We start from the raw sequence: 25,343 nt of genomic DNA, 5'->3' as shown, positions 1-25,343 counted from the left end.
CCCAGCCCCTCGCAGCAGCTCGCCTGAGGCTGGACCTCTGCCTGCCTGTCCTGGTGACAGCGTCCTCCTCCGGAGCAGGTCCCAGGCACGGTGCTCTCATCTGCCTCCTGCCTGCACAGCCTTGGGCACCCTGCAGCCCTCCCTGCCCACAGGGAAGGCCGTTACCCGCTGGGCAGGCCCCAGCACAGACGGAGGGATGATTTGCTCCGGGCTCCAGGATGCGCCAGGGTAAATTCTGAAACCCCTGTGCCCTGGGACGAGCTGCTCAGGAGGACAGCCAGACCTGCGCTCCAGGGGGTGCCCCAAGCCTGTGAGCAGGGGAAGCAGAGAAGTCTGACGCTCTCCGTGTCCGGGGGGACAATTTCCTTCCTGCACGCCCTGGCTGGGCATGGAGTCAGTGACACCAGCACTGACTCACGTCAGGATGTGGAGGTGTGGAAGGGCTGACGCAGTTTTGTCACCGTGGCGGGTGAAGCGAGGCTCCTGCTCCCTTTCCCTTGGCTTGCCGAGTGTTTCAGGCTTTGCAGTATCACCATACGGGCAGGTAACCAAAACCCGCTGCAGAGGCCCTGCGGAAATGTGCTGCTGCTTCTGATCACAGCCGGGCATTTTAAGAAGAACCAGATGATAAAGCCAGGAGTTCTGCCGGGTGCTTTGACATGAAAGGCGCGGAGAGGAAGGCGGGCTTTCTCTTTATTTTTTTTTATTTTTTTTCCGAGGCTCGTGTTTTTCCTTACAAGTTTATAAATCACTTCACGGATCATTCCCCTCCTTTCAAGCAGGGCTGAGAGGTTGATCCCCGTGCCCATGTGCTGCGCACACAGCCCGCGAGCCCCCGCACGTGCGCAGCAGCAGGAGGTTTTCAAAGGCATCGTGGGGGGGCGGCCGCCTGGATGCAGCCCCCTCCTCGCCCCACCGCTGCCTCAGGAGCGGGAACGAAGCCAGGGCCGGTCTGACGTTGCCTCCTCCCGTTTGCCCTTCAGGTTGCCCGTGCTGGAGACCACGGCACCGTCCGGCGACGTGAGCCACCCGCACCACCTGGTGTCGGTGGTCCCCAGCAGGTACCCGCGCTGGTTCACCCTGGGGCACCTGGAGTCGCAGCAGTGCGAGCTGGCCTCCACCATGCTCACGGCGGCCAAAGGTTGGTGCTGGCCACGCTGTGCCTCCAGGCATGGGGGAGATGGGGAGGTCGGGGGGAGACAGAGATTCCCAAGGGCTGGGGAGCACAAGCAGTGGGGAGCGATACTGCAGGAGTGGTGGGAAGGGGACCTAGGAGTGCTGGGATGGGGAACACCAACCAGCCCCTTCAGAAATGGGAACCCCTTCCTCGTGGTGCTCGGTCCTCTGGGATGTGCGTGATGAGATGTAGCTGCACTGAAAGGATTTTACTGGAGAAAACTGGGAGCTTCTGTTTCCCTTCCCTTAAGCGTGGGGCTTCTTCAGCCTCAGCTGGACAGGAGGTCCCCAGGAGGTGTGGGCAGCCCTCTGGGGATATTGACCAGAGCTCCAGGAGCCCCAGGCAGTGCCCCTGGGTGACACTGGGACCATGCCTGCCCTGTGGCAGGGAACATCCCCTGATCCACAAGATTTTCAGTAAACTTCCATTAGTCCAGATGCCAACCCCACCACTTTAGGGCAGCAAACCCGCCGGGACAGCAAACACCTGGTGCCCAGCGAGGGCTGGCGAGGCGAGCGACCCCAGCCTGGCCAGGAAGGTGGTGGCTGTGCCATCAGAGAGCTCCAGCCTCGCTGTCCTTGTAGCCTCCTTCACCTCTCTGCTTGTCCAGGGCTGCTGGTGCCATGCTCCCCCCTCGCAGGGACCTGACGGAAATTTGTTTCCTGGATGGAAGTGGCTTAGTTTTGTAGCCCCTCACGAGGATGAGAGTTTTATGCTGGGGTTGTAGGGCTGGTGGATTGCATCTGGTTCTCCCACCGTGCCTTTCCCTGGGTGTTCCCCTGCTGCAGCATGTCCCGATGCGATCCTGTGTCCTCGCAGCATTTCTCACCCACGCCCCCGCTAGCCATTTTAGGGAGATTTGGATTTTGGTGGCGGTGCAAGCGGCTGCTGTGGGTGGCAGGCGATATATTTAGCTATTAGTCATCTGAGATGTCTGTGTGTGCCCAGGTGCAGCTCTAGGGTTTTCACATTGCTGCACGTTTTTTTTTATTTTCTTTGCTCGAGGCTCATCTGCTCAGCTGGTGACTATGGGAGTAGAAACACGAGCCTGGAGCAAGGCAGAGGGGCTGATGTGACATGGCAGCATCTGTTCTGTGCCCACGCCAAAGGTCCCTCTCCCCACCCTGTGTCCCACAGGGGCTGGTAGGAGGTGCCGATGTCCCCTGCAAGGCTCTGAGCTGGGGGGGGACAGGTTTGGGGGCTGAGTTGGTGTGGCTGCCCAGGGAGCAGGAAGGTGGTTTGCAGTGGAGCATCGCGGTGTTGCGGCCAGCGAGGGCACGAATGGACGGCATGTTCTGGGTGATAGAGCAGAGCTTGATGTTACCGAGCCCTTCCTGGGGCTCTGGAGGGCTGAGGGTGCTGCTGCTCGGGGCCTGGAGCTCCCTGCTGATGCACCAGAACATGTCTGGGATCACTCAGGTTGTTCATCCTCTGCGTGGGAGTATGGCCTCGGGCCAGTACGGATGCTGTGGCTCTGTTGCCTCCTAGGGCTCAAGTTGAAGGGATTAGAGCAGGTCCTGGAGGCCAGGGCTTGACTCTGTGGCCCGGGCTGCTCCTCGCTTCTCTGTCTCAGGTTCCTGCTGGTCTCACAGCGGAGTGCGTGGTGGGGAAGACACCCCATTTTGCTGTTGTACCTCAGGGCCTGATCAGCATCCCTTCATGTGCACGTCTAGAGGGGCTGGTTCACCACCTGGTGCAGGCAGGAGATGGGGCCGGGGGAAGGTTGGGGGGAGGATCAGCTGCCTGACCATCCTTGCCTGCGCCTAGGGGATATGCTGCGCCTGCGCACGGTGCTGGAGGCCATTCAGAAGAACATCCACTCCTCCTCCTTGATCTTCAAGCTGGCCCAGGACGCGTTCAAGATTGCCACACCAGCCGACAGCAACTCGGACACGACACTCCTCAATGTGGCGCTGGAGCTGGGGCTCCAGGTACGGGATAACGCGGGGGATGGCGGTGGCCCTTCTGCCCCCCTAATTGTGGGACCTGGTCTTCCACCAAGTAGGTGGTTGCCCCCCATGGCACATAGGACTCGCGTGGAAGGGGTAAATTCATCATCGTGTGGCCTTGAGTGGGTAAGCTCAGCCCCCAGGCCCCTGCAGTGGTTTGGAGGAGATTTTGGGTGAGGCAGCACCTGAGAACTTCATGGCGAGCTGATCGCAAACAGGGCCATGGGGAATTTTGGGGAGCCCCGTGGTGTTGGTGGTCTCAGTGGAGCCCCGTAGAACAGCTGGTCACCGCACGTTTGCCTTGCAGGTGATGCGCATGACCCTGTCCACCCTCAACTGGCGGCGGCGGGAGATGGTGAGGTGGCTGGTGACGTGCGCTACAGAAGTGGGTGAGTGCCTAGAGTGAAACCCTAGGCCTGGGTTTCAAGCTCTCCTGGCTCTTCCCTGACCCCTGTGTCTCTTGCAGGGGTGAGGGCCCTGGTGAGCATCCTGCAGAGCTGGTACTCGCTGTTCACCCCCACGGAAGCCACCAGCATCGTGGCGGCCACGGTGATGTCCCACAACACCATCCTGCGCCTGAGCCTGGACTACCCGCAGCGGGAGGAGCTGGCCAGCTGCGCCCGCACCCTGGCCCTGCAGTGCGCCATGAAGGACCCGCAGAACTGCGCCCTGTCCGCCCTCACCCTCTGCGAGAAGGACCACATCGCCTTCGAGACCGCCTACCAGATCGTCATCGACGCCGCCTCCACCGGCATGACCTACACCCAGCTCTTCACCATCGCCCGCTACATGGAGCACCGGGGCTACCCGCTGCGGGCCTTCAAGCTGGCCTCGCTGGCCATGACGCATCTCAACCTGGCCTACAACCAGGACACTCACCCGGCCATCAACGACGTGCTCTGGGCCTGCGCCTTGAGCCACTCTCTGGGCAAAAACGAGCTGGCAGCCATCATCCCGCTGGTGGTGAAGAGCGTGCACTGTGCCACGGTGCTGTCGGACATCCTCCGCCGCTGTACCATGACGGCCCCAGGCCTGGCCGGCATCCCCGGCCGCAGGAACTCGGGGAAGCTGATGTCCACCGACAAAGCACCCCTGCGGCAGCTGCTGGACGCCACGATAAGCGCGTACATCAACACCACCCACTCCCGGCTCACCCACATCAGCCCGCGGCACTACGGGGAGTTCATCGAGTTCCTCAGCAAGGCCAGGGAGACCTTCCTCCTGGCGCAGGACGGGCACATACAGTTCGCCCAGTTCATTGACAATCTCAAACAAATCTACAAAGGCAAGAAAAAACTGATGCTGCTGGTGCGGGAACGGTTTGGGTGAGCCCCGGCTGCCGCCACTCTCACGGCAGGGTCCGGCCGTGGCACGGGGACTCAGGAGAGAAGAAGGAAGGAGAGCGGAGAAGACCTTCCCCCCATCGGCAGAGGCTGCTCTGTTCTGTTCTTCTGTTTCTTTTTTATTTTCTTTCTTCTTCTTTTTATTTTAATTTTATTTTCTTTCTCGGATTTAACCATTTCACATGCTGAGAGGATCCACAGATTCCTTGGGCACAAACCAAAAGGCAACCACGGGAAAAAGGATGGTTTGCTCAGCCCCTGCCCTCCCTTGCCAATACCAAAAGCTAACCTGGAAATCTAATACCTCTTTCCTGAAGGAAGTGGTCGCTGGAGGGATCCGAAGGTTGCAAAGTGCAAAAATCTTTAAAAATTATGTTGGGGGAAAAAACAAAGAAAGAGCAAGCAAAGAAACCCGCAACACTAGAACCTCATGCGTCACCAAAAGCGATGGCTTTGCAGAGCGCTTCTCCCACCCGCCCGAGACATGCAAACTCCTCTATTTGTGAAGATACTTCAATAAAACAAGTTAAAGTAACTGTTCTCAGGGATTGCTTACTAAAAGTAACACAAAAAAAAGCATTTATGATACTGTAAATACTATAGTATATGTGTCAATTATTAAATTGTAAAGTTATAATTATTTATAATTCTGTCTTTTATTTGGGGGATACTTGAAATTGTCGTGGGCTGGGGCGATTATTTTTATTATTGCTATTATTATTATTATTATTATAACTATTATTTAAAGACAAAAAAAAAAAAAACACAACCACAGACAAAAAGAGGAGGAGGCACACGAACATTCTCAGGTTTCCACGGCATTGTCGGCAGCGAGAAAAGGGTATGGGGGGAGGCAAACGTCCGCTCAACTCGGAGCCCCAGGACAGACAGACGGACGGATGGACGGACGGACGGATGGACAGAGGGAGGAGCAGCAGCCCAGCGCTTGAGGACAGCGAAGGAAGGGACTCGGCAGCGCTTTCTGGGACGCACACGGACGCTGGCAGAGGACGGCGCAGGAGCGGCGTGGGCCCCTCGGACGTCGCCCGGTTTTTCGCCTTCTCCCCGCGGGCGCCCGTGTGAGTGTGCGAGGTGCGTGGGTGCGTGCGCGCCAAGGGGTGCCTTTCTGCTGGGAGGGAGCGGGGCCGGGGCAGCCACACGCTGCCGTGGGGTGTCTGGGCTTCCCTCTGCCATCCCACCCCGCGGGGAAGGCAGGGATGCTCAGCCCTGTCCCGGCTGCGCCAACCCGCAGCAGTCTTCGGTCCCTGGCCAGCGGCTCTTAGGTTTTGCTTCATTTTTTTCCGACGGGTCGGGAGGGCTGGGGGGGCCGGGGCCAGGCTGGACGGTGACTTGTAGTTAGAGAATGTGGGCTAGTTATCTGCTGTCTGGTTTGACTTTTATTTTTGGAAAGTGACTTTTGTCCGCGCTCCGGCCAGGAAACCAATTGTACTCGGTATCTGTCGCCACCGAAATAGCATTCTTCAACCACTCTGTTTCTCTTTTTTTCTTTTTTCTTTTTTTTTTTTTGTGTGCGTGCGTGTATGTGTGTGTGCGACCTCTTCATCTGATGTTTAATAATAAAAGGGATGAACGTTACTGCGTGTATCTGCTTTGTTTTTCTGAAGCTGGAGAGGGCTCCGGACAGCCCAGACAGCGCAAGCAGGGCACATCCCCGGGGTACGAGGCAGCACCGCTCTCCGAGGGATCTCAGCTCCCTGTGGCACCCAGCTCCTGCACCCCAAGGAGGGGCACAGAGCAGCGGTGGAGCAAGCGGCAGCTGGGCCTTGCTTCACCCTGCACTGCACTGGGTGTGCTGGGGTGTGGGATGTGGTGATGCAGTGTTGCGTCCCCAGCACCCCAGGGGGCTTTCTGCAGGATTTGCTGAGCCCCAGGCAGAACTGGCCCCCAGGGATCAGAGGAGATGGGGAAATGTGGGTCTGGGCAGGGATCTGAAGGTCCAGCAGGACAGTCCCAGAAAGGCTGCAGGAGGGTGAGGAGGGTGATGGCTGTGCTGTCTGCTGCTCTCCCAGCCAGTGCAGCAGGGTGCTGGTGGTGCTGGTGCGTCGAGGGTGCTGTCCCGCAGGTGAATCCTGCTGGGTCTCCCACCCACTCTGGGACACCCTGGATCAGTGTCATGCTGCCCGTTTTCACCTGAGCAGGGCTGTGGCACTGCTCACGCTGAGCTCGGGGCAGCAGCAGGGTGCGAGCCCCAAGCTCCCCGTCTGTGATGCTGCCAGCCTCCAGCACCCCTTCCCTGGCGGGGCTGAGCGCATCCTTAGTGCCAGGAGGTGCCCTCTGTACTCCTGCAGGCACCTGGCACAATACACACAGCCTGACAGCAGCATCGCCCACTTGCCAGGTGTCCCTTGCTTCCCCATCCTGACCCCGGGATGAAGCTCGGTGGTTCCCCTGACCTCTTTGTGCCCCGCTGGCAGCGCTGCTCAGCTTCTCCAGGGCTGGAGATCCCCGTCCCCCCCAGCCAGAGCCACGCAGCTCCCACGGAAAAGGTGCTGGTTTAATGCTGCATCCCAGCCTGGAGCAAGCCCCGTGACAACACCGTATTCAGGGCGGCTGTGCCCAAACTGCAGTCCTGTCCCTAAAGCCCCGGGCTCAGCTGTGCTTGTTGATGTGGCGGGAATGAGCATGCACAGCCTCCACAAAGGCACCCACGTGCTCGGGGTTCATGTCGGGGTAGAGGCCGTGGCCCAGGTTGGCAATGTAGCGTTGGGTCCCGAAACCTTCCAGCATCTTCTTCACCAGCTCCCCAATCTTCTCCTGCAGATGCGGTGGGAAACCACGTGTCAGCCCAGGGTACCCCATCCCCATCAGTCCGCATCCAGCCTGGGACGTGAGACGGGGGTCACAGGTGGGGAAACCGAGGCTAGAGGCATACAGCTCACCTTGGGCGCATACAGAGCGCAGGGGTCCAGGTTCCCTTGCAGGGTGACGTCTTTCCCTGTCTGGGCACTGCAGTAAGAAGGAAGCAGGTGAGTTGCTGCATGTGGTGCAGAGACCAGGGGGCAGATGGGTGCCTGCAGACCCCACCACGGGGCACGCAGGACCCCTCAGTGCAGCTCCTGGCTGCTGTGAGCACCAGGGCCTGGCTATGCCCACCTCTGGTTTCTCTGAACCAGAAATTTCCAGTCCTGGGATTCAGCAGGGCACCAGGGCAGGCAAAATGGTCAGGGCAGCCAGCCTGGGGTGCAGCGTGGGCACCTGGGTGCTGTGCTGGACTCTTACCGAGCTTCCTGGGGCCGGATGGTCCAGTCGAGACCGACCACCTCGTAGCCAGCTTGGGCCAGGTCACCCAGGGCGTAGTGTGCGTCCTTCGCAAAGATGATCTGGGGAAGGAGGAGACGGGCAGTAACTGGGTCAGGCCCCTCTCCAACAGCTGGAGCGCAGGATGCCAGGAACAGACGCACTGCTACATTGGTGACAGGTACCTAGAGCTGAGTCCCTGCACTGGGACTGGGGGGATTGTCAAGGGATGGGTGCAGCCCTTTGCACTGGTTCCCAGCCTGTTCTTATCCCCTCCCTCCCCTGGCCATGCTCTCACACCACGGACACCTCAGGCAGTTCTGACTTACCATGGGTACCAGTGGCAGCGCCTCTGCTTTCAGCTTGCTCTTCACTCCCCGAGCGATGTCTCGGATGTACGGCAAGGCAAACTCCTGAAACTGCTCTGGGCCCAGGTGCCCCGCGTGCGACTCGAACAGTTGGAGCGCCTGGCAGATACACGGAGCTGGGAGAGCTGCGGGCACCATGCAGTGCCTTGGTCCCTCCTCCTCCCAGAAGCCAGACCCCCTCTGCTCCCTGTCCGCAGTCCCTGCCCCCCTGCCTGGACCTGTCCCCACGCCCAGGACATACCTGCGCTCCAGCAGCCACCTGCCCCACCAGGTAGTCGGTGACAACGTCAGCCAGCAGCCGCAGCAGTTGGTGGCTCGCTTCAGGGTGACGGTAGAGCCAGCTCTTGGCCTTGGACATTGTAGTGGAGCCGCCCCCTTCAATCATGTAGGACATAAGCGTCCACTGCGGGAAAGAGGAGCGGAGTGAGGAGGGTGACTAAGATGGAAAACATGCGAGGGGCTGGTAATGGGGTCGGTGTTGAAGATAGACCCCTACGCAGCAGCAGCAGCTCTGCATTTAGTGTCCCCTACACATGTAGGAGGGCCGCGAGCTGGTCCTTGCAGCTCTGGGGGTGCCAGGACCAGAGTCACCCCAGAGGGAGGAGCAGGGAATCCCACCTTGCAGAGCCTCGTCACTTACAGGCGCCCCGGAGAAGCCGATGAGGGGCACTTTGCCCTCCAGGCTGTGTCGTGTCAGCGTGATGGCCTGGAAGACGTAACCCAGCTCTGCGGTCACGTCCACCTTCTTCCGTAGTTTCAGCAGATCCTCCACCTCCTTCAGGGGCTCTGGGAATGTGGGTCCTTTGCCAGGGACCATGACAACCTCCATGCCCAGTGCCTGGGAACGGGGGAGAATGGAATAACGGTCCCAGACCCAGCCCCGTTCCCAGCCACTGCTCCCCACTACCAGCCATGACTCTCACCTGAGGCACCACCAAGATGTCAGAGAAAATGATAGCAGCATCCAGGGGGAATCGTCTGAGGGGCTGTGGATAGCAGAGGGGAAGAGGCAGCATGAGTGAGGGGCTGGGACACACACGTGCAGCAGTGGGGTCCCCAGGATGGGACAGGGCCCTGTCTGATAACCAAGGACCCCTGAGCTAAGATTTGGGCTGCACAACCTACTGGGGCCACCTGGAGGTAAGGGCCAGACCTAAGGTTTCTCCCCATCCCCATTCCAGAGGGGATGGTGGACACACAGCCTCCCCGGGGGACGCTCACCTGTAGCGTCAGCTCACAGCACAACTTGGGGCTCCGGCAAGTGGCAAAGAAATCCTGTGCAGCCCGGGTCTCCCGAAACTCTGCAAGGAACCTGCAGCTGTGACAAGGTGCGTGCTGGCCCCCCTGTCACCGCCCCCCAACCCCTCACGCCGCCACCGACTCACCAGGCAGGTAGCGCCCTGCCTGCCGCATGCACCACACCGGGGTGTGCTCCGTCTCCTCGCCGCGCGCCGCACGCAGGAACGTGTCATTCTTCAGCTTGGGGAAGCCTTTGGGGCTGCAGGAGAAAAACCAGAGGGGTGTTAGCACCAAAGAGGGGACCGGGTGCCCCGCCAGGACCCTGGGGCTGCAGGTGCAGGGCTGGTGGCTCGTCCCTGCTCCCCGGCCGGTGACTGCAGGGTAGGGGTTTGCACCCAGCTGGGTCCATGGTGACAAATGCTCCCTCCTTGTCACCTCCCAGGGCCTCTTTGGGGGGGACAGCAGGGCCCTCCCTGGGGACAGGCAATGCCCAGCCCCCGGTCTGTGAGATTATGTTATCAGGGGCAGCAGTTGCTCCTGCCTGGGGAGATTTGGGACCAGCAGGGCCCGGGGCACTGGCAGCCCTGCCGCGGGCTGTCCCCAGCCCCTATCTGCGCTGTGCAGCACGGGGATGGCGGCGTGGGGCAGGGTCCCCAGAGCTCCAGGCGCCCGCAGAGCTGATCACCCCATGTCCCCAACCTCCTCCCGGTGCTGTCACCGCTCCTGAGCTGCAGCCCAGGCTGCCCACGCATGGGGTGGGACGGGGACCCTGCAGGGGTCAGCCAGCACCGTCCTGCTCTGACGGGTGGGGGCCGCAGGGACAGATGCTCAGAACCTCCATGGGGGTCCAGTGCCGCTCCAGTGTCCCCAGTGAGCCATCTGAGGGCGGGATCGGCTCCCCAGTGCCACACCAGTGTCCCCAGTGCCACAGCAGCGTCCCCTGGGTCATACCACCCCAGTGCCACAACAGTGTCCCCAGTGCCACAGTACTTGTCCCCAGTGCCACAGCACTGTCCCCAGGGTCAACCAACACCTCCCCAGTGTCCCCAGTACCACACCACCCCAGTGGCACCCCAGTGTCCCCAGTGCAACCCCAGAGCCCCCAGTGCGGGATCCCAGCTCCACGCACCAGTGTCCCCAGTTCCACACTTGGATCGCACCAGTGTCCCCCACAAGGGACCCCCGGGCCACACCGGCGACCCCCTCACGGGACCCGGAGCGGGCACAGGGGCAGCCCCGCGGGTCCCCGCTACTCACACGAGCCGCTCGCCTCCCTCCATCCTGCGCCGCTTCCCGGCCCGCCCCGCTCGATCCTGCACCGCCCCCCGCCCCGCCTCACGGCCGCCGCCATCTTAGCACCACCCCGCCCCGCCGCCTCCGGCACGGCCGCCGCCATCTTGCCCCGCCCTGTCCCCGTCCGTACGCCGCCATCTTGCCCCGCTCCCCGCCCCTCCGTACGCCGCACGGGCGCCGCCATCTTGCCTCCGTCCTCCCCTCGGGCGCCGCCATCTTGCCCCGGCGGCGGGCGGGGTTTGCCGTAAACCCGCGAGTACCGACCCCCCCCCCCCGCCCTCCTCCTCCCGGTGCCGGTGGCCGGTGCCCGGAGCGCGATGCGTGCGGGCGGGGAGGCTCCGCACCAGGTGCTGGGCCGGCTGCGGTTCCTGCTGCAGTGCAGCGAGTGCTTCCGCCGCGCCCGGGCGCTGCCCGCCGCGCTGTGCTACGTGCCCCGGGAGGTGCAGTACAAGATCTGCAAGGACCCCGCCGCCGCCGCCGCCGCCGCCGCCGCCCGCAGCCTGCTCAGCGTCTGGGACAGCCCGGGGCCGGCGCGGGGCGGCAAGCGGGCGGCGCGGGCCACCATCGAGGTGCGGAAGGGCGGCTGCCTCCGCGCCACCGGCGAGGAGTACTGCAACGGCGCCGGGCTCTGGGTGAAGCTCAGCAAGGTAACGGAGAGGGCACCGGACCCCCCTTTGCCTCCCCCGCCCTCTATCCCCGCCGAGCCCTCCCCGGGGTGCCCCTCCGGGACCGGGAGGCCGCCCCGCCCTGCCCCGCCCTGCCCTGCCCGCGGAGGGGCCCGGCCCCCCCCCCCCCCCCCGGCCGCCCCCGGTCACCGCACGGCGCCCCCCGTCACCGCCCTGCCTCCGCCGCCTGGCCCCTGTCGCCCCCCCGGTCACCCCCTGTCACCGCCGGGTGCCTCCTGCCGCCCCCACCGCCACCCCCTGGCACCCCCCCCCCCCATGTTTCCCTCCTGCTGCCCCCCGTCCCCCTCCAGCCCAGCACACCACACCCCGCAGCCCAGATCCTTTGGGCACAGGACGCACCGCCCTCCTCCTGCCCCGGGTCCAGGCCTCAGCCACGACCCGAGGATCATTTTCCTACTCCTGCAGGAAAACAGAGTGTGGGCAGGGCGTCTGGGGGGTCTGCCACAGCACCTCGGGGCCCTACATGCAACAGTGAACACGCCTCTGGTGGCCAGGGCTGTAGCAGGGTCACGGTGGTGCCTGTCTGAACACAGGCAGTGTTTCTGAGCAGGACAGGCTCAGGGGGTTTATTTAAACCTTTGACAGATTTGCCATCCCTTGGGGTCTACAGCATCTTGGTGTGCGTTGCCTGTCTTCTCCCCTCTGCCTCTGTCCCGTGGTTGAGCCCGGGATGGAGATCCCAATAGAATGCGTTTTCCCATGCAGGAGCAGCTGGAAGAGTACAAGAGTGGCTGTGATCTGGAGGAAGGCTGGGTCCTGGTGTGCAAGCACGCAGAAGGAGGGGACAGGCTGGTCCCGGTCGAGTCCACGGAGAGGATCCAGAGGCAGCAACAGCTGTTTGGGGTTGATTACAAACCTGTGATCAGGTATGGAGCTGTGGCTCACATCCTTTCTTCTCTGTATGTCATAATAACTGACATGGCTCCCTGGGCGGCTTCAGAAGCACACGTGCAGCATCTTGCTTTCCTGGCATCTTGGAAGGGTGCAACATGCAGGAAATGTCAAAATCCCCCTGCAGACCCTGACTTAGAAAAGAAATCAAGATTTTGCTGCCCACAGTGAGGAGCTGGAGAGGTGTTAAACCTTAGGTGTCTGTATTTTAGAGTCTTCAGCTTGTTAATGTGAACCTGCTGTCTTCATTTGATGTCTCATTTTCCTTGCATGGAAGAGAGCAGTGAAGCTTTCATCCAGCTATGTCCTGCTGCTTGAGATTTTGTTGTATTGTCCCTCAGCCCTTTCTGCTCTGGACTGTAAAGCCCCAGCCCACTTGGCCACTTCTTACATGAAAATGAGGTAATAGGGAGTCCAGATAAGGAGTTACCCAGTTTTGCTTGGTCACAATGCTTGTTACCCACACAGCTGGGTGTGGACTGGCAGAAGTAAGGATGGTCTGAACAGAAATGGCATCTGATATGACCTGATATGATGGAGGAAGGAGTGTGGTGGGGCTTTAAATTCATGTCTTCCCCTTCCAGCTACTTCTCAACCACCTGCTCCTTTCCCTTGGGATTCTCTCACTCCTTTTCCATCTCGTTTCAGATGGGAGCAAGTGGTGGATCTGACATATTCCCTGCGCCTGGGAGCGAAACCCAAGCCCATGGAGCAGGATGAGGCCGCAGTAGAGAGGCTTCGGTACGAGCTGTTTCGCAGTGCGTGCACGCTTCAGCTGTGGGTGGGTGCAAGCCACCGTCTCTCCCTGGCTGCTCAGACAGCCATCTCTTGTCAGCTGGGGAGTGGGGGAAGACAAGCAGTGGGGAAGCAAAGGGGAGCAGGGCTCAGCACTACTCCTGCTACTGAACCAGAAAGCAGGGTGAGACCAAGGCAAGCAGGACATGGAGCTGCATTCCCTGACCTATTCACCTGGCAGGAGTCAGTGCAGCCTTGCTGTCCTTGTGTCTCCAGACTGCTGACCGCTTTGCCCTGGTAGGTTTGTGCCCCCGACATGGACTTACGAATGCGATGAAGACCTGGTGCATTTCTTGTATGATCATATTGGGAAAGAGGACGAGAACTTGGGAAGCGTCAAGCAGTATGTGGACAGCATCGATGTCTCATCCTACACGGTGAGTAGCGTGTGGGGAAAAGGAGCAAGGCTGCATCAGCCCTGCTGTGCCGTTGGGGTAGGGAGCGTGCATGGTGTTCTGCCCTGCTCTGAGTTGGTCTGGTCTGTGTTTGAGGATATGGGAGGGACGGCGTAGTTCCAGAGGGGAGTGTCACGCAGTGTATTGTGTAATGAGGCCTCTGGAGGAACTGTACAAGCTGTGATCCCAGAAGCAAATGCTAATACTAGCTGCTAAGCTGGTTTTAGGGAGAGTTTCATACTCTGCAGTCTGTGTGTGATTCCAGAGTACGCTGGCAAGTCAGCCCCAGCTTCCCGTGCGCTCTGTACTGCTTGTGTCTTCCCACAGCCCAGCAAATGGGAACGAGCCCTCTGGCTCTACGATTCATGTCAAAAGTAGCCACTAAGGGGAAGTTAATCCTACCCCTATCTGATCCTCCCTTCATTCACTGCCCTTTTCCAGGAAGACTTCAATGTGTCGTGTTTGACCGACAGCCATGCCGACACGTACTGGGAGAGTGACGGGTCCCAGGGCCAGCACTGGGTGCGGCTCAACATGAAGAAAGGCACCATCGTCAAGTGAGGCTTTTCTCCTCTGTCTGCTGGCTTGCAGCTGGGGCAGGCACTGCAGCCCCTGCTCTGTGCATGAGCCTGTCACAGCCCTAGGTTGCCCTGCTCTCCCTGCCCCTCGTCCCCTGCTCTGGCTCTGGGCTTGAAAGGCACTTAGCCAGCATTGTCACCGGTACCCAGGGGGCCCAGCACCGTCTGCCTGTGCCTGGACCAGGCCACGAGGGGGGAGCAGTGGTGGGTGTTGAGATGCAGAGCTGTCTTCTCATTTCATGCTTCCTTTTGCAGGAAGCTCCTGCTGACCGTTGACACCACAGATGAGAACTTCATGCCCAAGCGGGTCGCTGTGTACGGGGGTGAGGGGGACAATCTGAAGAAACTGAATGATGTCGGCATTGATGAGTGAGTGGATGGAGGTGGGGAGTGTAGCATGGCCCCTCCAGGGGCCTGAGGCACTGGGCACCCCAATCATAAGCAGTCATGCTAGCACCAGCCTTGATTTAGAGTCCCAGGGCCTTGGGAGAAGCATGCTGCATCTCTGCAGCCTAACAGGCACTGTGAAACCCCATTCCCATCTCCTACAAGCCTGGCCTTGATGGTTAGCACAGAAGTGCCAATGCAACCCTGTAGCTGCTGGGTTAATTCAGGCAGCTGTGCTGTCTTGTGGGACCAAACAGGAGCATGTTGCCTAGGCCTGAGACACCAGGAGGCTCGGGCATTCGCGTGGACCGTGTTGTGGCAGTGATGGAGACGGGTGCCTGGGTCTGGGTTCCTCCTTCAGCCTCCTATTTCAAGGATGCAAGCCCTCTTTCCTTACAAGCAGCCAAGTGGATTGTGGCAGGATGAACAAGGGAACAGCTCTGCAGCCCCTGTCTGTTCTGTGCTTGCAGGAGTTACATTGGGGATGTGTGCGTCCTTGAGGACATGACGACGCACCTGCCTGTCATTGAGATCCGGATTGTGGAGTGCAGAGGTAGGGCTGTGTGTTATGGCCACATGCATAACGCACCTGTGACGTACTGTACATTTATTTTGTTCCCGTGGCTTGTACTTCTTGGCCCTGTTGGCTGTTTCAAATGAGATGTGAAAGAACCATGGGAAACTCCAGGGCAACCTGGAGGTTTGCAAGCCGTGTGCTTTCAGCCTGTTTTTCCCTACCTCTGTTTCTTTTGTTGTTGTTTTTATTCTTCTGTAAATCCCCCAATTCTAAACAAAGGTATTTCAGGCTCCCAGTGCTGATGAGGATGGTCATGTTCCTAGTGCTTTTACTTACAGCCCTCTCTCACACAACTGGCTTGCTGGGGCTGGAAGGCTTGCTTTCTCACGGGCTTAGCGTATTATCTGTTGGTCTTCCTTTGGCAGATGATGGGATTGACGTTCGCCTCCGGGGCATCAAAATCAAATCCTCCCGACAGAGGGACTTGGGGCTCAGTGCCGACATGTTCCAGCTGGCCAATTTAGTACGCTACCCGCGTCTGGAAGGGACAGACCCTGACCTGCTGTACCGGAGGGCTGTGCTCATTCAGAGGTACTGCATGGAGGGGGCACGCTGTGGGGTGCTGTCTGCAGGGATTGGTGACCTCTCTAGCCCAAATAGGGCTAGAAGCTGTAAAGCTGTGTGACTGCCCTTGAGACAAGCATCCTGGAGGAAATAGCAGAGGCTTTTAAGAGCAACGTGGGTTTTCTGGGGTAGCTTCCCTACATTTTAAGAGGAATCCTGCAGCTCAAGTTCAGCCTCTTGCATGTTGCCGGTGCAGCATATCTGTGCTGAGGGAGGGAAAGGGGTGGGGGAGCAGGTGAATGCAGAGTCCCTTGTGAGAAGTGCATGGTCCCTGAGGTGCTGAGGGAGTGGGAATTTGGTACCAAAGGCTCTGTGATTTAAAAGGCCAGGCTGGGTTGTGTTTGGATCAGTTGCTGCTTTTCTGCTTGTGTCTGGACTGCCTGGCCTGGAACAGGCTTATGCAGATGCCTGTCCCTCCAGGGTGTCACAGTTCTGTCTTTGGGATTTAGGTTCATCAAGCTCCTGGATAGTGTCCTGCATCACTTGGTGCCAGCCTGGGATCACACTATTGGCACGTTCAGCAAACTCAAGGTGAGTGATTCCCTCTGTGTCTTACGGGGCCTCAGTCTGGCAGGGTGATTGAACTTGGGCTGTGGCAAGGGAGACAGTCAGTCCTTGTTGCCTTTAAAGCAGCTCAAGGGAAATACCTGGCTGAGATCCATTCATTAAAGCTGTGAAAGGCGATATTGTTTTAGAGACTAGTTTCCTGCTAGAACACTGGTGGGGGAAACGTGTAGCTATGCAGTAAAAAGTAGAATGAAAACAGGACTCTGGGGTGAGAGCACTGCATCCACAAAAGGACCCAGACCATAGCAGAACCGGGTGTGTGAGCTGGGCACACATCCCCTCTGAGATCGCAGCCCAGGACGCTCTGTTCCTGCACTTGCTGCCAGCAGTTTTGAGCTGGCTGTGTCCAAATGGCAAGGCTTCTTACCAATGACTGTTTTCTGGCTTTCGATTTGTGTCTTTCTCATAAGACTCAGCTTGTCCCTCCAGTTGTCTGTTTTCCTCACATCTTTTCCCAGAATGCATATGCCTGGCATTGCTAGGGTAGGCCAATTCTGTGTGTTTCCAGACAGAACTCTCTAGTGTTAGAGAGCACTGCAATTCCTGTGCCAGCTTAGCTTAAGACCCAAAGCATTTGAGGATTCTTGTTTGTCTAGCAAAGCTTGGTTTGATTACAAATAGGAGCAATAGTAAGACTTATGTTGTGGTGAGAGTGAGGGAGAGTCCAAGCAGCACTGGAGTGTGAGTATCAGATGACTGCTGATGGGAGAGAGGATTGGGCTTGCTATCTCCGTGAAGCCAGAAAGTAAATTCTTTCACAGACATCAGATCAGATGGAGCAAATGCTGTCAAGGAGAATGTGGCTGTGTGTGGAAGGCAGAGCTTCTGGGAAGGGAAAAGACCTGGCAGTGCAGTGGCTTCAGTAGGAAGCAGGTAATGTTTTGGGCACTGGGCACTTCTGACATTTTGAACTTCCCTGTTGGCAGCATATCAAGCAGTTCCTGTTGCTGTCCAAGAGGCGCACAGCTCTCATTACCCAGTGTCTGAAGGACTCGGAGACGAGCAAGCCCAACTTCATGCCACGCCTCTATATTAACCGACGCCTGGCTATGGAGCACCGAGACAACCCTGCTCTGGACCCCAGTTGCAAGAACGCTGTCTTCACCCAGGTACTGCTCCTCCTGGAGATGTCCCCACTGCTCTGAGGAGAGCAGAGCACCCTAAAACCAAAATGAACCACGTGGAGGTGGGTGGAGGGGGCAGCTTGGGAGCTGGAGTAACCTGGTGACTTCAAGGCTTCTTCGCATGACTCCTAGACTCTGTGGTTACATAGTGCCTATGGTCCCTTATCCAGGAATATCTTCTAGGAGGGATTTGGGATATGTGAGCTGAAGTCTTTGCTCTGTACTAGACTTTGTGACACGTTGCTAATCCAGAGCATAACAATCTCATTACACTTAAAGGACAGTAAAGACTTCTTGCATGACAACAATAATTCAGCTGCACACCATTCTGTGATTTTACAGCAAATCTTCCTATTGTCATTCTCCCCATCTTCAAAAGACTGATTGCTTGATGTGTGCACAAATAGCTCTGGATGCTGTGAGTTTTCATGTGTTTGGTGCACCTCTGAGACTAGAAAGCTCCAAGGATTGGCTGGGCTCCTAGACCATTTAGAGATCAGCTTCAGTCAGTATTTAGGGAGTTGAGACAAACCAGATTCCTTCCAATTTTCAGCCTTCACTTGGTACCAGTTCTCCTGGAGAGGGGATACCAGCCTTGATCTTCTCTGTTGCAGGTATATGAAGGCCTGAAACCCTCTGACAAGTTTGAAAAGCCTCTGGATTATAGGTGAGCAGCATCTGGGGTAGGGAGGGGAGCGTGCAGTGCTGGGAGCTGTGTCCTCTGTCACAGCAGGGTGTTTGGGAAGTGCCTGTGTGTCTTGTGCTCTGGAGAGGGTTTGCTAGGGCGGGAGCCAGCTCAGCCATGGGATCAGGGCCTGTTCCCCAAGGTGTTTCCTCCCTGCTGAGGACGCAGCTGACTCTGGAGATTGAGGTTTTGTCCTGTCCTAAGCCCAGGCTGGTCTGCCACAGACCCCTGGTGTCCCTGCTGCCTCTCCAGTCTCTCCTTGGGTCTGGGCGTGCAGGGGTTGAGCAGCCACTCAGGCAGTGCCTGGTTCTCCACAGGTGGCCGCTGCGTTACGACCAGTGGTGGGAGTGCAAATTCATCGCAGAGGGCATCATTGACCAAGGTAGGGGCTGTGGGGGGAAGGGGCTCCTCTGGGGCAGAACTGGAGGTTGGTGGGGTGACTCTGTTGCTGCGGGGCTTCTCGTTAACTTCCAGCGTTACTGCTGCTGGAGGAGAGAGGGAAGGCAGCTCCCCTTGTCCTGCTACCCCTTGTGATGTCCTGGGTGAGGAGTACTGAGTGCTGACACAGGTATCAGACCTCCGTTAGTCATTAGCAGCAACTTTGACAGTGCCAGTGTCAATAACCAGACAGCCACTCTGGCTATCCTTCTCAGGCCAGACCAGGGATGTTAATTCTATTGTCTTATTTCCTCTGGTGCTGTAAGGCTGTGGCAGGAGCCGCCTGCTCAGCTGTGGGCTGGGCTGAACCATAATTCCTTGCCTTTTTGTTCCATAGCTCCGAGAACCACCACAGGAGGAGTATCCATCACTAAAAATGCCATTCTTTTGGGATTGCAGGTGGCGGTTTTCGGGACAGCTTGGCGGACATGTCAGAGGAGCTGTGCCCCAGCTCAGCAGACACTCCTGTGCCCCTGCCCTTCTTTGTGCGCACGTCCAACCAGGTGCTGGGGGCTGGGGTACTTGAGGCAGACAGTGCCTAGTGCACAGTGCTGTGCCTGGCAAAGCAGTGCTGTCCCTGCCCCCTCGCGTGCCTGGGATGCACCTACCTTTGCGAGTCAAAAGCCTTTCCTCATGAACCCTGAAGGGCTGGACAGGTTGCTTTGTGACATTTAGTTTTAGGATTAGTTGATAAGCATCTGGATACTTCTCTCGCTAGGAATATTGCCAAGGGTGTTGGGTGGGGTTTAGCCCTCTTCCATTGTGAGAAATCCCCAGGGTCACTGCAAAAACTGTTTGTGGTGCTTCATGCTGGGCTGAGATTATGACTCGGAGTTTTGACTCTTGCTCCTGTAGGGCAACAGCACTGGAGAAGCTAGGGACATGTATGTCCCCAACCCCTCCTGTAAAGACTTCCCAAAGTACGAGTGGATCGGGCAGATCATGGGAGCAGCTCTGAGGGGCAAGGAGTTTCTGGTGAGTTTTCAACCCTGTCTGTGAATTGAGTTTTGCCACAAAGGGATCGTTAGTCGTTTTCTGCAGCCTGTCCAACAGGAGCACAGGCAGGCCCTGTCACACACTGGGGAAAAAGGTGTTTGTCAGGATTTGGGGCTGAAGTATTAGGAGACCTCACAGTCTGAGGTTTGGGAGATGCTGCTGGGAGCCTGGGAGAGGGTGTCCGGTCTCTGCTAACTTCCGTGTAGGCCGAGGTACCTGATGAGCCCTGCATGAGGACAGGGAGAGTGAGGAACCTTCTTTGTGGTTGAGCCTCATCTCCATCTCTGGGGACATCTCCTTTCTCACAGACTCAGCAAAATTATTGTTCTCCTTCAGGTCCTGGCTCTTCCTGGCTTTGTATGGAAACAATTAACAGGGGAGGAGGTCAGCTGGAGCAAAGACTTCCCTGCTGTGGACTCTGTGCTGGTGAGAGGGGCTGGGAGGCTGTGCCTATGCTGTTCCTTGTAGCGCTCAGCAAGACTGTGATTTGCTTCCCTGCCCCCATGTTGTACTTGCCTCTTTCAAAGATGTGTTAAAAAAAAAAAACACGCAAAAAGAGCACCATTAGCATTTAATACATCCCTCAGCTAATACAAAGATGTAGTTGTGCTGACTATTGCTTCCAGCAGACAATGCCCCAGGGGCTGCTAAACAGCAAGTGCAGCTGCAGGTCAGCATATCCCGTGCTGTGCTGCTCTCAGTCACTCCAGCCCTTGTCTGGGAAGGGAGGAGATGGGGGCTCAGACACACCCCTGCCCGCTGGGCTTCTCTCTAACAAGCACTTACCTGGGCAGGTGAAGCTCCTGGAGGTGATGGAAGTGATGGACAAAGACACCTTTGAGTTCAAATTTGGGAATGAGCTGACCTACACAACGGTGCTGAGTGACCAGCGCATGGTGGAGCTGATCCCCAACGGCAGCAACACCGTGGTACGCTACGAGGACCGCAAGGAGTTCATCCGCCTGGTGCAGAAGGCTCGACTGGAGGAGAGCAAGGAGCAGGTAACGCTGCCCCATAGCATAAGTTGCCATTTGTTCACAGAGACATTTCTTCCAGTCTGTGTCTGATGGAATGCATCGCGGTTAATGTCCCTGTGTTCATTAGCGTAATAGCAGGAAGTCCTTCGTGGTGACTTGTAGCAGTATGAGAGACGTGGGATTTTATTCCCAGCTATGATTCAGGCTTCCTGATTGAACTGGAGTGCATCTCTGCGGGATCCTGTTCCCCTTTCTAGGTGCCATGGAGCATTTGCTGAGCAGTCACCTGGCTTCAGTCCAGTAGTCTCCGGGCTCAACCCTGAGCCAGAACAGTAGGCAAGGCGTGCTGCTCACCTGCTTCGTCTCCTTTTCAGATCATGGCCATGCAGGCTGGGCTGCTGAAGGTGGTGCCCCAAGCTGTTCTTGACCTCCTCACCTGGCAGGAGCTGGAAAAGAAAGTCTGTGGAGACCCTGAAGTCACAGTTGACGCCCTGAAGAAGCTCAGTAAGTGAAGGGCTCTGCCAAAAATTCTTTCCCTGAAAACATTCTATCCATGCTGGGACAAGGAGAGGTGTGGGAGGCAGATACTAGCTTTTATTACAGTAAGAATGTGGGCCACTTTGTGCCCTTAGCTGGATGCTGACAGGGGCAGGGGTTCACCAGTCCCCATCCTGGGCTTCAGAGGAGGGGTGGGACATCTGTGGGATGCCAGTAACTGAGCTTCTGTGGAGCTGAGACATGGATCTGGACATGTTTTCTGGGGGAGGCCTGAGTACATGTGTTCCTTGCACCCTGGGTCTTTGTGCTCACACCCTGCAAGTACCTCAGAGCTTCTTTCTGTGCTTGTAGAGGACCCATGGATGAGCAGGGGAGACCCTGCTCTTATTTACCCATGAGGAGCTGGAATCTCTAATAAAATCATTTTCTGTATCCTTTTTGCCAGCCCGCTTTGAGGACTTTGAGCCACTGGACACCCGTGTTCAGTACTTCTGGGAAGCACTCAACAACTTCACCAATGGTGAGTGACTTGTTCTACCCCTGCACATCTACCCCTATGTGCTGGTGGGAACTGGGAGAGTGAAACCACCCTCGTTGCTGCCTGGGGAACAGGTGGGAACCAAGTAGAGCAAGCTGTTGGGCCAAGGGAAAGCTCACTAATGCTGGGGATACCTGGAAGTGGCTGTACTTGATCTCACATCTCCCTGGAACCTGCTGATGTCTTGGCTCTCCCTTCACAGAGGATCGTAGCCGTTTCCTCAGATTTGTCACTGGCAGAAGCCGCCTTCCAGCACGGATCTACATCTATCCAGACAAACTGGGGTGAGTACGTTTTTTATGTAGACTGTGAGACTAACAGATCAAAGGGATCTGTGGTCTGCTCTTTCCTGCCTCGTTGGCTTGCTGGTTCTGACCAGTTTGTCACCTTCCCTAAGCTCTGAAACGACAGATGCATTGCCGGAGTCATCCACCTGCTCCAGTACCCTCTTCTTGCCCAACTATGCCACGTAAGTTTTGTTGCCTCCCTGCTTCTGGGAGATTCTCTCTCTGGGCTCTCTTAGTTTTGATGCTGACCTATAGAGCTCCCATTGCTTTGCCACACTAACGTTCCCCAAACTGCCTTGTGGCTGCTGTGATTTAATCTGTGAGCAGCTCTTGAAGCATAGCCTCCATCTTGTCATCTCAGCTGGCAGATGTAGCAATGGCAATTACTTTTTGTTTTTTCCCCTCTTACCATCCCTAGAGCCAAGGTATGTGAAGAGAAGTTACGCTACGCGGCCTATAACTGCGTGGCCATTGACACGGATATGAGTCCGTGGGAAGAGTGATGTTGCAACCTGACCAAGAAGCACAGACAATCACTTGACAGAACCATGCAGAGGGAAGAGCTCCCTTGTCCCCGCAGGATATGTATATATAATAAACATGTAGGTGTGAAGCCCGGCTCCCTGCAGTGGTAACCAGCACCGCTTTGGACACAGAGGTTTGGAACTTCAGCAGGGTGGGAGCTAGCTTGGAGTGTAAATGGGACTGTAGTCATGAAACCTTGTTCCCAGCCCTCATACATCAAAAAAGGTCTGGTAGACTTCTGCAATGAGTGTTTTCTCCAAGCGTCCCCATTGCAGCCTCATAACTTACTCTTTCCAGGTTGTGCTCTGCTCCAAAGAGAAGTGGGTAGGGCCCCGAAGCTGCACAGCAGGTTACAGTACAGGACAAAGAACTGGGAGCTGCAGCTGAGACCATGGGGGTGCTCAGAGAAGCTCGCTGCCCTAGTCTGAGTGTCCTGACCACATTCCTTTGCCTTGTTCCTGACTTAAGTGAGGTCATGGAAATGTGATGATTCATCTAAGTTTATGAAGAAACGGAGCAGGCTGGTGACAGGTGCTGCAGGGGTGCCTCTGACCACCAGGTGTCACGACAGACCTTCACAGCACGACTGTGGGTGCTGTCGGGAGAGGACTCCCATGCTGTTACATCCCACAGAATCCCTGTTCCTGTGACCACCCGTGGTTCCTTGCACGGCAGCAACTGCCGGGGAAGCTGCTCCCCTTCAGGAGGTGGGAACTGTCTACTCCCTCCTGCTCTGTAACCTTCTGGTTCTGCATTCTGCCCAGGCCATGCTGGTAGCCTAGCAGCTGTTCTCCCGGGCTCCTTGAGCTATGGTTTTCTCCTAAAAGCCTGTGTTAAAATTAATCTGTTACGGTTCTCATGGAGATGTGCAGGCAGGGCCAAGCTCTGCTCCCAGACAGCGAGGGTAGGAGCAGTAGCAGGCAAGGCAGCACTGGGCTCCTCTCTGCCATGGGGAGGAAAGCCTTTGCCCCAGGGGAGAGGAGAGACTGTGGGTATCAGAGGTTGGAGCTCCTTGAGCAGGTTACGTGCTAGCAGGTCAGTGTGTGACTGAGGAGTGGGCAATGAAAGCTTTACAGCTTCAAGACTATTGGAAATGTTTCTGGATCTTTCCAGCCCTGAGCAGGATTAGTCATTGCCTGGCACTGTGAGCTCCCAATGTCAGTCTGCTTTTATACCCCAGCTACACCTCCAGTCCACGTGGTCGGTCGGACCATCGCTAGTAACAGCCACTGAGTCACTATCTCTGCCTTCACTGGCTAATGCTGTGAATTAAGGTTTATCTTGTTTTAACACTTCCTGCCTTTCTGTCCTCTCTTGAAGGAGTCTGTCATCCAGAAATCGCTTCCAGTTGTAAATGAAGTCCTTCCCTTTACCACTTCCCTTGGAAACTGCTGTATTCCCAGACCTGTTGAGGGGCCGTACTGAAAGGAGTGTAGGATCAGCAGAGAGCATGGGCTGAGGTCTCCTGCGCTGCAGTGAGTGGAAGGAGTAGGAAGTGGAGTGAGTAGGGAAGTTGTTTTTGGCAGCCATTTCCTGCAGCAGAGCCTTCCATGTGACATGGTGGGTGTTAAGCCCGGTCTGCTGGAGGAGTTTTTCTGCAGTTATCTCAGAATTGAGCTTATGACTTCGTGGCTGATTTCAACAAGCAGTGTGTACAGGAGCAGGGTCTGTGTGTGAGACCTTTCTGCTCTTGTGGCTGTCGTGTCCTAGGGTGTTTTAAATGGCCAGGAGTGAGCTGGTGAGAGGGCTGTGACCTGCTGGCTTGGCCTTGGGTCAGGAGTGCCGCTGAAGGATCTTCAGCATCAAGCTGGAGAGCCCAGAAAGCAGCGGGGTAAGATGGGATTTAAATGGGCATCCTTTCTGGCCACCGACAGGTTGGAATCAATCCTGCTTTCTCCAGCTTTGCTCACTTGACTCTAAGGGAGAAGAGCAGAAGGTCAGGTCATTTATTGAGCAGAACTATAGAAGTAGGAGGAAAAATGGGCTCCTCTCTGGTGGTTTACTGCAGGGCAGGGGACGGACAGGTGGTTGATGGGCAGCGCGGAGATGGGTAGATAAAATAGCTCTGGTCACCTCCTCCAAAGGCAGAGAGTGAGCTGACATCAGCTGTGAGGACGGACAGGCTCTGTGTTATGGCAACGTGTTGGGGAATGACAACAGCAGTCGTTGCCATGTTTTTATACTGTGCTGTAGAGACCCGTGAAAGCCCTTCCACTTGTAGGAAGAGCCGATCGCTGCAGTGAGGTCAGAGGACAAACGTGGCTGCTGAGTAAGGATCCAAAAAAAAACACCCCACAGATCATGATGTGCAAGGGTTAGCAGGGAACGGGGAGCTGGTAACTCACCTGGCTGTCCTCCGCAGCCTTGTACGTGGTGTTTTAAAGCCAATCACAAGTAAAATTTCTGCTGTGACAGCCCAGCAAATTGCAGAAAAGGTCAGCCTGGCCCTGTTCTGGCCAACGTCAGGAGGCAAAATTAGGTGTAATTTCAGTCCTGGGTTACATTCCTCCTCTTCCTCCTCCTCTGATCTCTTAAGCTGTGGGTAGTAGCTGTCTGCTACCGTGTTTGACACCGGCCAAGTGCCCCTGCCTGGGACTTGTGCTGCGTGTGGCCAGGGCGAGGGGGCCCTCCTGGGTAGCACAGGGAGCTGGGAGCAGGAGCCAGAGGCTGCGCGTCCACATTCTGTCGCCGAGTTTCAAGCAGCTCAAGGTCAATTTTCAAGCCAGTGCCATCCTGAGAAAGGTGCTGACGCCTTGGAGCTGGGGTGAGGCAGAGCTGGGAAGCAACGGCAACATGTGCCAGGGCTGCTAGCTTGAGGGGTGTGCACGGAAGGGCTGGGGGAGGGATTTGTGCTGTGGCAGCTCCGAGTAACTGTTCTCTCTTTCCCCCCCCTGCTTTCAGCTTGCTGTTGTCATAGAATAGCTTCAGGTGATGAATACGCACGTGTAGACTAGCTCCTATTGTTATTCCACTAATACCCTGGACTATGACAAGCTATAAATAGTTTGGCAGGATCTGTCTGCCCCTACCTCATGTAGGCTCTAAAATAAAGCGAACTAACTACTGACTCCTGGTGTTTCTGACAATTTGTCTGCCGGGGCTGGGGCTCCTGCATGTTTCTGCCACGTTAAGCAGTGCTGGAGAAGGATGTCACGAGAGGCAGCTGGAAGTGAAGCAGAAATTGGCCCTGGGGGGAGAAGAGCCTGGC

At 57.0% G+C, this 25,343-nt stretch overlaps 3 protein-coding genes across 5 annotated transcripts in view; 2 read left to right on the top strand and 1 right to left on the bottom strand.

Moving 5' to 3' along the window:
- The window catches only part of ZSWIM5 (zinc finger SWIM-type containing 5), an 89,651-nt gene extending 83,586 nt beyond the window's left edge, over positions 1 to 6,065 (top strand). For all 3 annotated transcript variants that reach the window (XM_083846897.1, XM_083846899.1, XM_083846898.1), the window contains exons 11-14: positions 984 to 1,141; positions 2,945 to 3,108; positions 3,434 to 3,515; positions 3,593 to 6,065. In XM_083846897.1, the coding sequence (XP_083703023.1) occupies positions 984 to 1,141; positions 2,945 to 3,108; positions 3,434 to 3,515; positions 3,593 to 4,455 (1,267 nt within the window). In that variant the 3' untranslated portion in view covers positions 4,456 to 6,065. The remainder of the gene's footprint in view (positions 1 to 983; positions 1,142 to 2,944; positions 3,109 to 3,433; positions 3,516 to 3,592) is intronic.
- An 899-nt stretch (positions 6,066 to 6,964) lies between these two features.
- Positions 6,965 to 10,843, bottom strand: UROD (uroporphyrinogen decarboxylase; the record flags this gene model as incomplete). Its single annotated transcript, XM_083846904.1, is given in 13 exon segments — positions 6,965 to 7,244; positions 7,370 to 7,436; positions 7,710 to 7,810; positions 8,057 to 8,194; positions 8,337 to 8,498; positions 8,736 to 8,933; positions 9,019 to 9,081; positions 9,317 to 9,396; positions 9,481 to 9,593; positions 10,592 to 10,671; positions 10,673 to 10,704; positions 10,707 to 10,749; positions 10,751 to 10,843. Coding segments are annotated over 13 exon segments (1,335 nt in total). The 3' UTR covers positions 6,965 to 7,079.
- Positions 10,844 to 10,944: 101 nt separating this feature from the next.
- On the top strand, positions 10,945 to 22,223 carry LOC310903512 (E3 ubiquitin-protein ligase HECTD3-like; the record flags this gene model as incomplete). Its single annotated transcript, XM_083846901.1, has 21 exons — positions 10,945 to 11,274; positions 12,019 to 12,179; positions 12,853 to 12,945; positions 13,241 to 13,376; positions 13,836 to 13,951; positions 14,228 to 14,341; positions 14,830 to 14,912; positions 15,302 to 15,467; positions 15,950 to 16,031; positions 16,994 to 17,176; positions 17,806 to 17,858; positions 18,194 to 18,258; positions 18,714 to 18,817; positions 19,170 to 19,289; positions 19,647 to 19,736; positions 20,105 to 20,311; positions 20,662 to 20,791; positions 21,231 to 21,305; positions 21,526 to 21,607; positions 21,721 to 21,792; positions 22,029 to 22,223. The coding sequence occupies 21 exons, from the start codon at positions 10,945 to 10,947 to the stop codon at positions 22,111 to 22,113; spliced, it is 2,547 nt and encodes an 848-aa protein (XP_083703027.1). The 3' UTR covers positions 22,114 to 22,223.
- Between the last annotated feature and the right edge of the window lie 3,120 nt (positions 22,224 to 25,343).

The sequence above is a fragment of the Anser anser genome (assembly GCF_964211835.1).
Source record: "Anser anser genome assembly, chromosome: 8".
Classification (NCBI taxonomy): domain Eukaryota; kingdom Metazoa; phylum Chordata; class Aves; order Anseriformes; family Anatidae; genus Anser; species Anser anser.
Note: the sequence above shows the minus strand (reverse complement) of the source record. Positions and strands in the feature narration are given on the sequence as shown.